The sequence below is a fragment of the Helicoverpa armigera genome, chromosome 20 (genome assembly GCF_030705265.1).
Source record: "Helicoverpa armigera isolate CAAS_96S chromosome 20, ASM3070526v1, whole genome shotgun sequence".
NCBI classification, from domain to species: Eukaryota; Metazoa; Arthropoda; class Insecta; order Lepidoptera; family Noctuidae; genus Helicoverpa; species Helicoverpa armigera.
The window spans coordinates 1,781,746-1,795,956 of record NC_087139.1 but is presented as its reverse complement, the minus strand read 5'-3'; the positions used below and the strand labels follow the sequence as shown (position 1 = coordinate 1,795,956).

General features: G+C 36.1%; 1 protein-coding gene across 1 annotated transcript in view; it reads right to left on the bottom strand.

Moving 5' to 3' along the window:
• Positions 1 to 9,385: 9,385 nt before the first annotated feature.
• Positions 9,386 to 14,211, bottom strand: part of LOC110382677 (hemicentin-2) — a 317,734-nt gene continuing 312,908 nt past the window's right edge. The window contains exons 13-17 of the mRNA XM_064039711.1: positions 11,915 to 12,048; positions 11,397 to 11,577; positions 10,804 to 11,051; positions 10,189 to 10,347; positions 9,386 to 9,768 (exon numbers count right to left, since the gene is read on the bottom strand). Coding sequence (XP_063895781.1) covers positions 9,511 to 9,768; positions 10,189 to 10,347; positions 10,804 to 11,051; positions 11,397 to 11,577; positions 11,915 to 12,048 — 980 coding nt within the window. The 3' untranslated portion in view covers positions 9,386 to 9,510. The remainder of the gene's footprint in view (positions 9,769 to 10,188; positions 10,348 to 10,803; positions 11,052 to 11,396; positions 11,578 to 11,914; positions 12,049 to 14,211) is intronic.

The window sequence follows — 14,211 nt, the reverse complement described above, 5'->3', positions numbered from 1 at the left end:
AATATAGGTGTAATTATGTTTCTTAAGAATATTTAAGTATTTAAAATTTCAGTATTTTTAATTTTAAAAAATTGACAAAATATAAACGTAAAACAGTAAGCAAAAGTCAGGCGCACTCTGATAGCGTTACCGTTTTTCAGATGTCAATACCTACGTATTTATTTGGTTATACCTGAAAGTTTTTTAAAGAATTTATGAAGCACTTACTGTTCATGTTCACTGAGTCATGAAAAAAGATACTTATATAATGAGCAGTACATTATAATACACAACAAAAGTGTACCATAAACCCACGACCATAACTTGAACCCACGCTTATCAGCGAAAAGCAAAAAAATAAACAAAATAAAATTTACGATTCAAGGTCCATACTGACTACACAAAAAGTCTAACCTTTTGTTTTGCACCTTACCCGTGAAATGTAGTAAATAAATGCAAATTGTTAGAAGCACTCTCTTGGACCATGGAGAATTAAATGACAAGCGGAAATGCCATAAGGGAAAATCTCCTAAGAAGCGCGACAAAATGCGGCTGAGCGAGGAACGTTACTGTCTATCGCCATTATACGTCTTCTTTGGACCTGCCCTTTTATTGTAATACCAAAAATCATAGCCAGAAGTCTTAAAGAACCAGAACTCATAGTTAATTCATTCATAACTGATCATTTCAGTCATGCCCATGCTACGTATTTGACCTACCTGCATTATGGCATCTCCGCTCCTTGTTCCTTAATCCGTGTTTTGGACCGTCTGACACCCAACCTTCTTTTGGTCCAGGGCAGGGTTGGTCCCGTTAATGTTTTAGCATTCGCATTCGAATACATTTTGGGTGGATTCTAATTAGGTTAGGTAAATGTAGAGTAGGTTTAGTTGAAAAAAGTTTGCCAGTGTTTTTTGTGATAGATTGTTAAAGATAGTTAAACTTACATGATATGTTCATAATCATCATATAATAGGACGTCCACTGCTAAACATAGGCCTCCCCCTTAGATCTGCACAGATACCTGTTAGGGGCGACCTGCATCCAGCGTCTTAATATGTTATTATAGAATATACTAGCTGTATGTATTCTAATTTTAGAAAGGTTTATGTCCTCAAAAATATATTTGTATAATATATGTTTAGCTTTATAGATGACTTTGCTCTTTAATGTTGGACCTAACGTATTATGAATCTTCATAAAACAATAGAAGCCTCATAAGAGAATAGTCCATTTAGCCACAAACATCCACTAGGTCCGCCAAACCAATTACCCACATAATTTACTAAAACAAAATAATATTAAATGAAAACTCTCTCCTTTTGTCATGGAAATGGCTTTTAGTGACAAACACTAGGATTAATTGCTTCTATTTCTATGAAAACTACGCAGAAAATGTTATAGCAATAGTAATTTAATTTATGGCATACATTTGCAATATTCACTAGCGAATATGAATTATTTATAGTTGACACTTTTTGAGTGCTTACTGTTCATAATTTGGGATCAGCATATAAGCGCATACATACCTACTGATAGTATTCAAATAGATGTAAATTACTAAGTATCTCATAATAAAATGAAGTATATTCTTATATAAAATGAACCATGCTTTTTAAAATTAAGAGTGTATGAAAGATCATTTTTTATTAGAAGAAAGGATTAGACAGTGTATAAGAGTATAAAAATCTTTAAATAAGGCTAAAAAACTTTACCATAAAGATGCATCGATGAATAAAAATGAGAAACAACAAGACAGAGAACAAAGAAATTAAGAATTGAAGCACAATATTTTTTCAAATGTTTCAAAATCAAGTCTCTAGTTTTACACATGAAAAATAACACAAAAAAACTTAAGCAACCTTTCAATACCCAATAATTGCAAACAAAACTGACTCAATTCACTATTTCAGCTCCATGGAGAACAAAATAACTAGCGGAGATGCCATGATGGGAAAATGCCTAAGAAAGTAGCGCGCCAAAATGCGGGTGAGCGGGGGACGAGTTACGTTACAGTTATATCGTTGACAGATATCTCAAATAACCCAAACGCCTAGTTAGTTCACTAGTAACTATTCGTTTTGGTCATACCCACCGTACGAATTTGACCTACAAGAAGGCGCCTGACCTACCTGCATTATGGCATCTCTGCTTCTCCTTACTCCGTGTCCAGCTCCCTCACTTAGTCCGATTGGCGCTTTTGTTTTTTGCAAGGCGGCTAAGCAATCAGTAGAATAGGCAGACCTAATGTGCCAACATTAACAGAAGTGTTGGTAAAAGGGTGCCGGGGTGAGCTCGTAAATTCAAGCCGACGATGGCGGGTGTATTGAAAAGCTTACTGAAAATCTTGGACGCGTTCGTCGTTTAATATTATTGGCTGGTTTTTGAGGTGTGTTTAATGTAACTGTTGTTTTAACAGCTGTTTATTTCATTAATATTAAGATTTATGATAGCTACAGTTAGCAGAAGCTAGCAGTTTAGGTAACGTGCTTACATTAGGTTTATTTTTTAGGACAGATAAGCGGGCAGATTTTTATAGGACTTTCTGCATTTCATTTACTTTAGTCGAAGGTGAAACCTAAGTCGTCCACAGAAAGAACAGCATTGGTGATTCGAAGTTTTCCTACTTTATTTTATCGAGCTGGGTTTTGTCATAATTGTTATTACTAGGTATTCCAGTTTGAAAGAAATATTCAAAAACAATTTCCATAAAAGAAAAAAAAAATACTGACTTACACATCCTACTTAATATTATAAATGTGAAAATTCGTTTGTTTGCTACGCTTTCACGCAAAAACTTCTTAACCGATCATCATAAAACTTTGTACACATATTTTTGGTGGTACTCGAACGAACATGAAAATAGGCTAGTTTCCTAAAAAATAATAATTAGTCCGTCTTGTAGATTGTCCAAAATTAAGCGATACGTATTTTTTCTTTTTTAAATTGGATCAGAACTTGTTAAGATATAGCGTGTTAAAGTTGAGTGTGACGTCACAAATTGCTACAATTTTCAGGACACTGTGACGTAAAAGGCCCCCACTCCTAATTTTTGAAGCGTATTATCTTTGTCATTTTATGGTTAATTAAAAAAATAAAAAATACGTATCCAATATTTTTTGATTATCTAAAAAGCGGACTAAATATTATTTCATTATTTCGACCCTGGACACTACCCTATTCCAGGGGCAGAATCTAGTCATTCATAAAAAATCTTTCCAACAAAATGAAAGCACCTACAAATACTAAAGCAAAATACGTTAGTACAAGCTAAACTAAATTCCTCAATATCGAGTTGCCAAGTCCTGAGCAATCGTCGGAAACTAATAGGAAGCGGTCGCCTATTCAATGGAGGGTGCAGAAAATAGTTCAATCGGTCAGATGCACTGCGATATGAAAAGGGAGGATTTCAATGCATGATTAAATACGTGACTGACGTTATCTGCAGTATTATGGGTTAGGTTATTTGTTGTAGAATGTGTTCTTGGTGATTATTGTATTGGATTGAGTGGGTAATCGGTACTAATTTTTGTAATAGTATCTTCCTCCGAGCCTTTTTTCCAAACTACGTTGGGGTCAGCTTCCAGTCTAACCGGATGTAGCTAAGTACCAGTGCTTTACAAGGAGCGACTGCCCTATCTGAACCCCTCAACCCGGTTACCCGGGCAACCCAATACCCCTTGGGTAGACTGGTGTCAGACTTACTGGCTTCTGACTACCCGTAATGACTGCCAAGGATGCTCAATGACAGCCGTGACCTACAGTTTAACGTGCCATCCGAAACACAGTCATTGGTGTCTAAGATATACTTAGAAAGTATGTACATACAAACTTAGAAAAGTTGCATTGATACTTGCCTGACCTGAAATCGAACCCGCGCCCTCTTACTCGAGAGGTTGGTTCTTTGCCCACTAGGCCACCACGACTGTTTACTAATATTATGAGCAGGGAAATGGTGTCTTTGTGCAAAAAAAATGAAACTGTACCTAGTTGTAAAAATACTTGAACGACCAAAACCCTGTAAGTAAAAGTAACTGTAAATGGAGGCAATGAATCTCGACGAGTCTAGACTAATCATTATTTATTTAGTCTTTGCGCAGCTCTGGTAAAGGTACTTTCAATCTAAGCTATGCAGATGCAGTGCATGCACCAGGCTACCTGACCTCCGCTTTGCAGTAACTGAGTAACAGTAACGCTTTGCCATACGTGTCGGTCCAATAGCACTGACCGTGGTCACGGGTGGAGTGATGACAGCTAGCGACGTTCCGTGAAGCACAGAGTTTTTGAGCTACCCTCACTTTCTCGGCACAATTTCTATGAAATTGATTTGGTATATTTTATTGAAATTGTGAAGGTACTCCATAAATATGTGGTACAAAACACGAAACTATAAAATCTTGATCCTTTTTTCCATTATGGGCTAAGTGGTCACTATTAAGGTGGAAAAAATGTTCTTAGCTAAAATGAACGCTAAAATAATTTATTTTTAACTCATTAGCCTTCAATGGTTATTTTAAACTCTCCATAAACTTCAGTCGAGCGTCGCATAGCTGCCATAAAGGGGCGACCACATAATAGTTTGAGAAACTCTAAAAGTTATAGACTATGCGTCAAGTTCAGCTATTCTCAAAGTTTTCTGCCCCCTTTTGGGGAATAACTCGGCAGATTGTTGGGAATCAAATGTGTTTACTGTCATTGTTGCCCAACTATTCACTTTGATGAGGGTATTTTGATTCTTAATTTATTATAATTATGCTTTTACCAGTCTTACTCGAATATGAGTCTCTATGTATAACCTGTAGGTATTGGGTTGCCCGAATAACTGAGTTGATGAGGCCGTACAGACAGTTAGTCTTTGTCAAATTCTGGTACTCAGCTAAATCCGACTAGACCCCAACATAGTTGAGAAAAGGCTAGACAGGCGATGAAAATTAAAAAAAAAATGTTCCTCCATATTCATTAAAATGATTACTACCGAAACGAAATAATCTGTACAAAAATCTCTTTCAAGAATAAAAGTACTGCCCACTATTTCATACCGATAGCAAAACAGCTTGCTCCCACATTTAATTACCTACGAACACAGTTAGTTCACATTTTTCAGGTGAAATAGCCAGAACACGACTAAGCTAGGATAACTGGACTGTAACTGCTCTGATCCTGGATTACAACTGGCTTTGTTGGCTCCATACGTTTGGTTTTAGTTCCAAAAAACGTATTGGGGATGTACTGATTCTTTAGAAATTGCTAGATTTCGAATTTTGACCGGGTATTGTATGAACTGGGTGTCTTCATCAAATACGTTTGCTGTATTTTTGGCAGGCAAAGTTTTGTATCTATACATGCAAATTATGTACCGTATTTATGTGCTATAGTCACATTTTGATACATACTCGATAACAAAAGATAGAAAGATGTTTGAGCATTGAAAAGTGGCGTTTCAGTATTCGGTAGTCAGCCTCTGTAGTCTTACCTTAAATGTACCTTATACTTACTTTTTACTCTCACCAACTGGTAAGCTATTAAGGGTATCTAAATGTTATTACTTGTAATAAGACCAAGCAAAAAATATCTAGTCCAAAACCATTTTATTGGAATAGTTGGTTAGTAGGGCGAAGTTTAGACAAAATGAAACCTCAAAAGCGAACATTTTCGAATATTTCCATTTATTTTCGTTTCCCAATAGTTTAGTGAAAACATTCCGACAGTTAGAAAGACTCCATTTTAAACTATTTACAATTATTTAACGTACAAACTTAATTGTTTTTTTTTTTATTAATTATAAAATTATTAACTAGCAACAGAACAGGATATTTTATATCCGCTAAAATGAAAAGTTGCAAAAATTTAAAATTTTAACTATAAATAATAATAATATCGTTTAGTGTAATTGAGTATGTACCCATTTTCGATGATACCCGTCTTAGGGCGCCATTGATAAGACATGACTTTGTAAAAAATCTGATTGTAATTTGAACCTTTTTCACGATAAAAACATTTGTAACATTTTTATTTCTAAAAAAAACTATAAATGCTCATGGTTAAACTATAAATGGTTGAAATAAAAAGAAATCACAATCCTTTATTTAAAACTATGCTTTCAGAATGCAAATTTTTATAATCCATATTCTTTGTACCTACCAAAATTCTTGATCTGAACCAACAAAGTGACGAATAAAAAAAAATGTCCCAGACTTTGCTACATTTTCATAGCAATATCATTTGTCACTTCCAAACAATTGCTATGACACGTAATTAAGACTCATAGTTTTCACGTAAACTGTCATGTTTTACAAAGTCATGTCTAAGTGAATGGCCTTTACACCACTTTAAGACACAAATAGGATTATAACCGTTATGATACAAAACATATTTACAATGTTACTGTATGTACAAAACTCTTATGGACAAAGTAATATGAACTATATTGTTAGTTGTCTAAGTCTTGTGTTCATTTGATAGAGTTTGCTTTTGTATACTTAATAAGTCATTTCTATTTGTGTTTACGAAATCATGGTTCAATTTAAAATTGGAATTTAAAATATGAATATACTCACATTAATGTTTTGGCGCTTTTAATTTACTGGAAAAAAAATATTTCAACAATATTTGTGAAAAACTGTTTTTAAACACCTCAAACAAAATACTTAAATATCTTTTAAAGTCCTAATGTCTTTATATACTTAACTAAATTAAAATATTAACAACTGCACTCAAGTTTTAATCAAGGTTACAAAATGGTTGTTCTAGTTCATAAAATGGCTGGCTTTTGGTATCTTTGTGCTATTTCACACATATTACATAATATTCAAAGAAAGTATGAAGAATATTAATTTAAAATAAGAAAAATACACATACCTCATTGAATAAATACGAATGCATTTATTACCTCTTTTGTTTTAAAAAAATATCAGTTATTATTTCGATCTTTAACTTCATATTCACTTTAAACATAATTAAACTTAACAAGATATCCCTGACACATCATAAAAGCGCAAACTTCTAACATAACAATTCGGCTACTTATAAAATTAATTCAACAATTTCGCTTACACAGCCAAAATTTTCAATCTAACAGTACTCAAATAAATGCAAGGTGAGCAAAATACGAAGTCAAAACGATTTGAATTTTCAATGTTTATTACCAGCTGAATATATGAATGTGACCCGAGCAAACACTACAAATGAACAAAAGAATTGACTCACCCCTTATTCATAAAAATATGAAAAACGCTCGTAAAATCTTTACCTGACATCGACATTTTAATAATGCGTCGGTTTTTCTATAGATTTCAGAGCGTTTTAGGTTCTTTCATTGTTCACGTGGACCGCATGTTATCGTCAAACGATGATTGTGTGGTTTGCTTGTTGAAATAATCAAATGTTCGTCGCTTTGCGAGGGTTAACCAAGATTTCTTTTACTTAAAAGTTAGTAGAAACGTATCATTTAAATAAATCACGTGGTCATAAAAAAGGAATAGATGAATTGAAGTGGCAATTACAAAATTATATCCATTATGTTTTTATGAGAAGACCAGTCCGAGATCCAAAAAATACTTACAAGTCTTTCTTCGAATTTATCAAATCACACCATTTTCTATAGTAATCAATTAGACCACAGTATTAACAGATCAGAGAGAAAATATCAGATCGCAAGAATATATTTAATTTGGCTAATGAGCCTATATGAATTTGGAGAATAAACCAAGCAATCGTCGTATGCCAATGACATGCAATTCATGCAAACAACTAGACCTTAAGTCGTACAAAAGTTCACAAATAAGGGGCATAAATATCACATTTTAGTGATTATGTTTATTAACTAGAATATCAGTTTCATACTTACTATAGTACAGTAGGAAATATTAGTCCAATCTTCAACACATTTTTTTAATTCCAAACTTTTAATGGTTACTAACTGTAAGCTATCGGAATTTGTTAAACCTTTTCTTAATTGATAATTCATATGTTAATTAAAATCTGTATCATTTACTTTAGTATACTTACAGCGCGTTTAGATTTTGTGAATGCTTTTATCTTGTCCAATAAAATCATATTTTTTAACATGTTTTATTTAAATAGCTGCTTCCTATTGTAAAATAATTATGTCAAAAGGCAGTATGTGAAAACCCAAAACAATTGATATAAGCAAGAAGTTTTGACAAGAGTGACTTGCAAATTGCCACGTACGCCGATATTTCATCGAGCGATTTTTAACAAACCTATAAAGTTAATACCAGTTCCTGAAAGTAATTATTTCGAACAAAGTTAAACAAATTCCGATAGCCCACATATTACAATTATATTGATATTCATATAAACTAGTTACAAACGTGGCTTGTTTATTTTCACAACCATTTATCAACGGAAAATGAAAACTTTAAAAACAACGACAATCCGATTTACACTGTTTAACATTTTTCTGAGTATAAATACTGTTTTTACTTTGTTTAATATTAATAACTAGGTTTATATGTGTTATATTTACATGTTTTTATGATTTACAAACGAATTGTAACAGAATTTTCAATTATTTTATCCTACCTAATCGGAATTCGACTAACAATAATATCAAGTACGTGCTTGAAATGCTGAGTTTTTTTTTGTTTGGAGGAAAAATAATAATCCCTTTTAATGCCCTTGGCAACAATTTCTTTTTGAAGATAATATTTTATTTAGTATGTTTTTGTTCGAGAAGGTAATTTTAGTAGATGATTTTCGATTTATCATTTAAACACTGACAACGTTTGAGTTGTTATTTTTAAACGCTGAGATATACTTTTCATCGATTTTATCTGGTCATAGACACACTATTTTTTTTTTTGAAAATGCAATGATTTTTTTTTTCAGAACGAGAATTACTATTTCCGTAATAACTCTATCTATGTAAAACAAAATTTTATTCCCAATTAATACTGACTAGAAAAAAAACTTAATTGTTTAAGAATGGCTAAAGTTTTGGAGCACCTATTATGTGTTTTTGCAATAGTTAGGTAATTATACTCCACTAAATACATACTATTATGTATTTAATTTTAATTGGGGAGGGAAGAGCATTCGCATAACGTTGGCCATAGCCCCCATGGTCCTCAGATTAAATGGTCACAGTTGGACTGAACCAATCAGCCGTGTCCACAGAATTACAGTTGTCTCATACAAACGGTTTTGGCAGTCGGGCATACAGTGTAACTCTGTTGAATGACCATTGATCACTTAGGTATTACACACTGTGAGGGCAGTGATTTGATTTGCTGATGGTATATTGGAAACTTAGATACTAATAAATAAAGTTAATGAATTTGAAGACGTGAACGAAAGTTCATGTTCTGGGCTGTGATTAAACATAAAGGTTTAATATTACCGTGAAAAAAAAACGGTTGTAATTTCAAACTGCTCTCTCGTCTCTTCAGCAAACAAGCAAGTACTTGATATCAACAACAGAATCACTAATCACTCACTCGATTTAAAAAAAAAGTTTTGAGCACTTGGATAACACAGTCGTATTTACATGTCCTATAGCTGCGTGGTCTGTCAGAGCGGAGTGTCGCGGGGGGGCAGGCGCGGGGCCGCGGAGGGAGGCACGGGCCCCGGCGCGGGCCCCGCGGGGCCCGTGGGCCGCGGCAGCGTGCGCAGGTGCTGTAATGGGATGCCACCCGGGGCCCCCGCGCCCGGGCCCCCGGACCCGCGCGGTAACGTGCACGACCCTGACGCGAACCGCGCGGGCGGCGGAATGCCTGACGACGGGTTCTGGACGAATAGAACACCATAAGAATATCCTTCTTCGATCTGCTGGAGAGATTTGGACTTGTTCATTTGAGTGATCGTTATCATCATGCATAAGATAATAATAGAGGTACATATTGTGAACACACAGACAAGAATATAATTAGTTGTTCTGAAAACATGAGGCAACATTTCGTGCATTGCAAATGCGGCCAATCATAACCCACGGCAGTGCCTGACGCCTGACATATGTCCCGACAAATGCGACAGGCAATCCAACACGACCGGAGAGAGATCAGGTGCAGGACCGACATTAACGTGCTCTCCGATGCACGGGTGTATCACCAACTTCCAAGGCCCGGGCTGCTTTGTGAAAGTCTTCTAAAACCCTCAAAGCGATTTCGGCCTGACCCGAGACCTCGTGCTCAGCCGCACTTGCGACAGCTAGACCAACGAGGCAGTTAAAGGCTCTACCATATACATTACCTGTGTATCGTGCATGTTGGGCATCGCGGGCGGCGGCGCGGTGCGCAGCGCGCAGTAGGCGGGCAGCCCGCCGCGCACCCCCGCCACCGAGCCGCGCGGGTTCCGCGACCCTAGCGGTGGCGATATCGTCGACACCTGCTGCTGCCGGTAGTAATCCATCTGGACCAACGTCAAAGTCATATATTGGCACCTTTTCTCGTCAATATTGACAAAGCAGAACTAAATCACCCCAAAAACCTCCTTTCACCACCTAATGCTATCATGGTTGGAAGGCTTTTAATCACATAAGTACGGGGGCAGACCTACTTCGCTCACCAACACGCACGCTCAGTGCGGTGAGTATGGGCATATCCTCTCAGCTTAGAGATGGCATTGTCCAGCAGTTCACGTTTATTTGAGGGTAGCTCTTAAAGAATAAAATGAAAGAAATAAGCGCATAAATATGCGGGCGTTCAGGGGACCAGAAACGTAACGAGCTCTGCTCTCATACGCCATCTTTAAAATCAACAATCGGGTCAACTATCACTCACATATAGACTTCAATCCTACTCTAACGAACATTTTTTACCCGACTGCCAAAGAAGGAGGGTAATGTTTTTTACACAAAACTCTCACCTGCATCTGATCAGTATCCGACGGTATAATATCAGGGTTCCTATCATCACTCTCACTGTCTTCCTTCTCCCTCAGCTTGTCAGGACTGGCAGGCTGTGACGACGGAGGGGGAGCGGACCTTGGCTTCCTCTTGGCACAGCGCTGTTTCATGGCCACCATGAAGAGGATTAGGACTACCATGAGGATAATGCCTCCGCCGACGGCCACTGACATGGCTCCCGACATTTGGAAGGCTGTTCGCGGTAAATCTGTTAGGGGGAAAAAGTTATTAAGGTTTTATTTTGTTCATGTGAATGTATTTTGTAGGGAGTTCTTTTTGACCAATTTTTTTTCTTATGTATAGGGTTAGTTTTGGTCCTGTATGAGAATGCGCTTATGCTGTTTCCTTTGTCCCAAAGTTTTAGTTCTTAGATATGGTATTTTAGAAGACTCTTTGATTGTTTGGCACATTACATTATCGGGACAAAAAAAAATATTACGCACTATGTCTACGATTATTGATCCTGAATTAATGTAATATATTTTCGCTCTAAGAATTGAAGCCAAAATTTAACGTCATGAACCCGAAAATACAAAACCGTCTTTCAACTTACCTAAACTCTTATCATGTACATGATGTTTTTCAGGGGGCCTCAGCGTGCTGGCTCTCAAAGGATACGGATCCCCTCTTCCCTTAGCGTTATAAGCTAAGACTGCAGCGGCGTATGTTCGTCCCGGGGCTAAACCTACTGCGGTGAAGCGGGGTACTGCGCTTGATACGTTTGCTACGATCTCCTGTGGGAGAAGAAATTGATTTGAGCGTTCTTCGAAGCTTGGATTTTGATGATGAAGATGATGGAAAGATAACAAATTAAATCTGGAGTTTCAAAATGAACCAGTTTATGTACGCGCAACTTCGCGGTAAGTTATTACACGAAATTCGATTTTCCACATGTTTATCGTATTTTGACGCGTAGACAGGCGCTTATGAAAGTTTTTTTGGAAAACATACAGGTAGCTGTGCAAAGTGGAAATAAATGGCTATAGTTTTTAAGAGCATCCATAGATATTACGCAACAAGACACATGGTTATTTACCTACTTCTAAAAATATTATTTTATTATGTATTTACCTGCGTGACGATCTCCCGCACTTCTAAAAGGAAGGACTGTGGCATGCCACCGTTAAAGCCTTCGGAACATCGAACCCCAAACGATGTTAGTGACGCATTCACCACTGTGCAGTTGTGGACTTGGTCGGGACGGCCTGCGAAAAAATTACGTACTTAGACATAAAAAAAACTTTTTAAATACTGTATAACGAGGTGGATGATTCCAAATAAGGCATTGAATTGAAGGGGTAGTGAAGGGTAGTTTAATTCTACAAACTGCTTATTTTTTACGGCGTCTCGATAGATTTTTATGGCAGATAATTTTTTCCTACACTTGAGGTTACCATTGAAAATTGAGTAGCGTTTTCGTCCAACAGTCGTGCAGATTTCTTGTATATAGGTCAAAAATCTAGGCAGACAAGATCGATCCTGATAGCAAAAAGTATACATACCAAAGCAAAATACACCACCGAAAAAAGATGCCGTAAGAAAATTTCCCTCGAATTTTCTAAAAAACCTGGATAAATGTTGAACATTATGTTGATATTAAGTAAGCACCTGAATTCAACTTAGTTGGCAAGTGAGGATAAGTAACTTAAGGTTTCATAAAGTCAACTTGAGCGTCCGTGTTGATTTTCGAAATGAAAGAATAACTTAGCGGTGGTTGCTACCTTGTTAGGCTCAATCTACTTCAAGTAAAAAGAGGCTGTTATATATCTTCGAGTTAAGTTAGAAATTGGTGGGAGTTTATATTTACTTCAGTAATAGGGCTTTGGGTTTAAACGATAAGTATGTATATTTTAAATAAGTTCACGGTATAAAATAGCAAAAGAAACCTACACTATTTTGCCATTAATCTGTATTCTAGAATGAAAATAAAATTGATCCGTTCTCATTTCAAGAAATTGATTCCTACAAAAATAACACCAGTCTCGATATAATTTCATCTTTTCGTGAGGTCATGTGAGATTCCTAAAATTGAAATAAATATAAAAATACATTCGTAATATCCAATACGAAATAACATCAAAAGGAAGACCTTTTCAAACCTTTACAAGTACAAATAGATCACAATGTGTCATAGCAAATATACAGAATAAACATGACCAAAGCTTCTTCTAATGACAAAGTCCCTAAAGGCTCAGTCAAAGGCTTAGAGTCAAAAAAAACATATTTCTCGAAATAACAACTCTGATGTTATGTTTTGGTTATAAAATTAGTTTATAGGCACACCCACGTTTATACTTATATATCAAGAAGTTGAGGTCTGAGAGAATTTTGAGACGCCCCGGGCAAGACGAGGCATTTGCGGTACAAAATATACAAATACATATTTTGGTACGGTAATACATGAACTATGTGGTTGTGTAGGTACTCAGTTATATGTATGAGTATTTGTTTTAAGTATGGTTAGCAAGTAACAAAAGCAGGTGTTTTACTCTTATATTTCTTCTCAAAAAATGGATCACATCGTAAGGTACTTCTTCAGCATGATATAGAGGAAGAAGATGCCCAAAGTAACGATGAAAGGGTTGTCTGAAAGTCGATATGGCTGCAAAGAGTCCTACTTGTGAGATGGCGGCAAATAGAAAAGTATAGAAGAGAAAGATATGCTGTGGCGACCCCGGCTAAAATTAAGATCAGGGAAGGAAGATCTAAGTTAGTACAATTAATAAATGAATGAAATAAAGAATTGGTTTGAATATTATTTCCAAGATTTAAAGCTCATAAATAAGCTTTTGATGCTGACTCTACAAGTAAAACATATTTAGGATCGAGTTAGATAGTATCATAACTATGTAGTTTAACATCAATCGCAGTCCCTCCTCAGTATGAAAAGTGGCTTTACCTCGGATTAATGCTAGAGGTTAGAGATATTATTGTATAGAGTTGCTTGTTTATAAGTTTTGCATATAGTGTTAAAATTAAGGCAATATATTATGTAAGCCACGCACCTATTTACGCTATATTGCTTGTAATGTTGGTGCAGATAAGTATGTAGGTATGCGTTCTTAAAAAAAATAACATCTATTTTCACAAATGCGTAAAGTCGCGTAAGTGTATCGTGTGAAATTAGGAAGATCGAATGACGATAAATTAATTTATGACCAAAGAAAAAGTTTGTAATTTGCAGTAAATAAATACCGACATCCAAAAATCTGTCATCATCTGTCCACCTACAAGGTGAACAGACGATCTCATAAAGGTCGCCGGAAGACGCTGGATGCAGGTCGCCTCCAATAGTATCTGTGGAGATCTAAGGGGGAGGCCTATGTTCAGCAGTGGACGTCCTATGGCTGAAATGATGATGATGATCC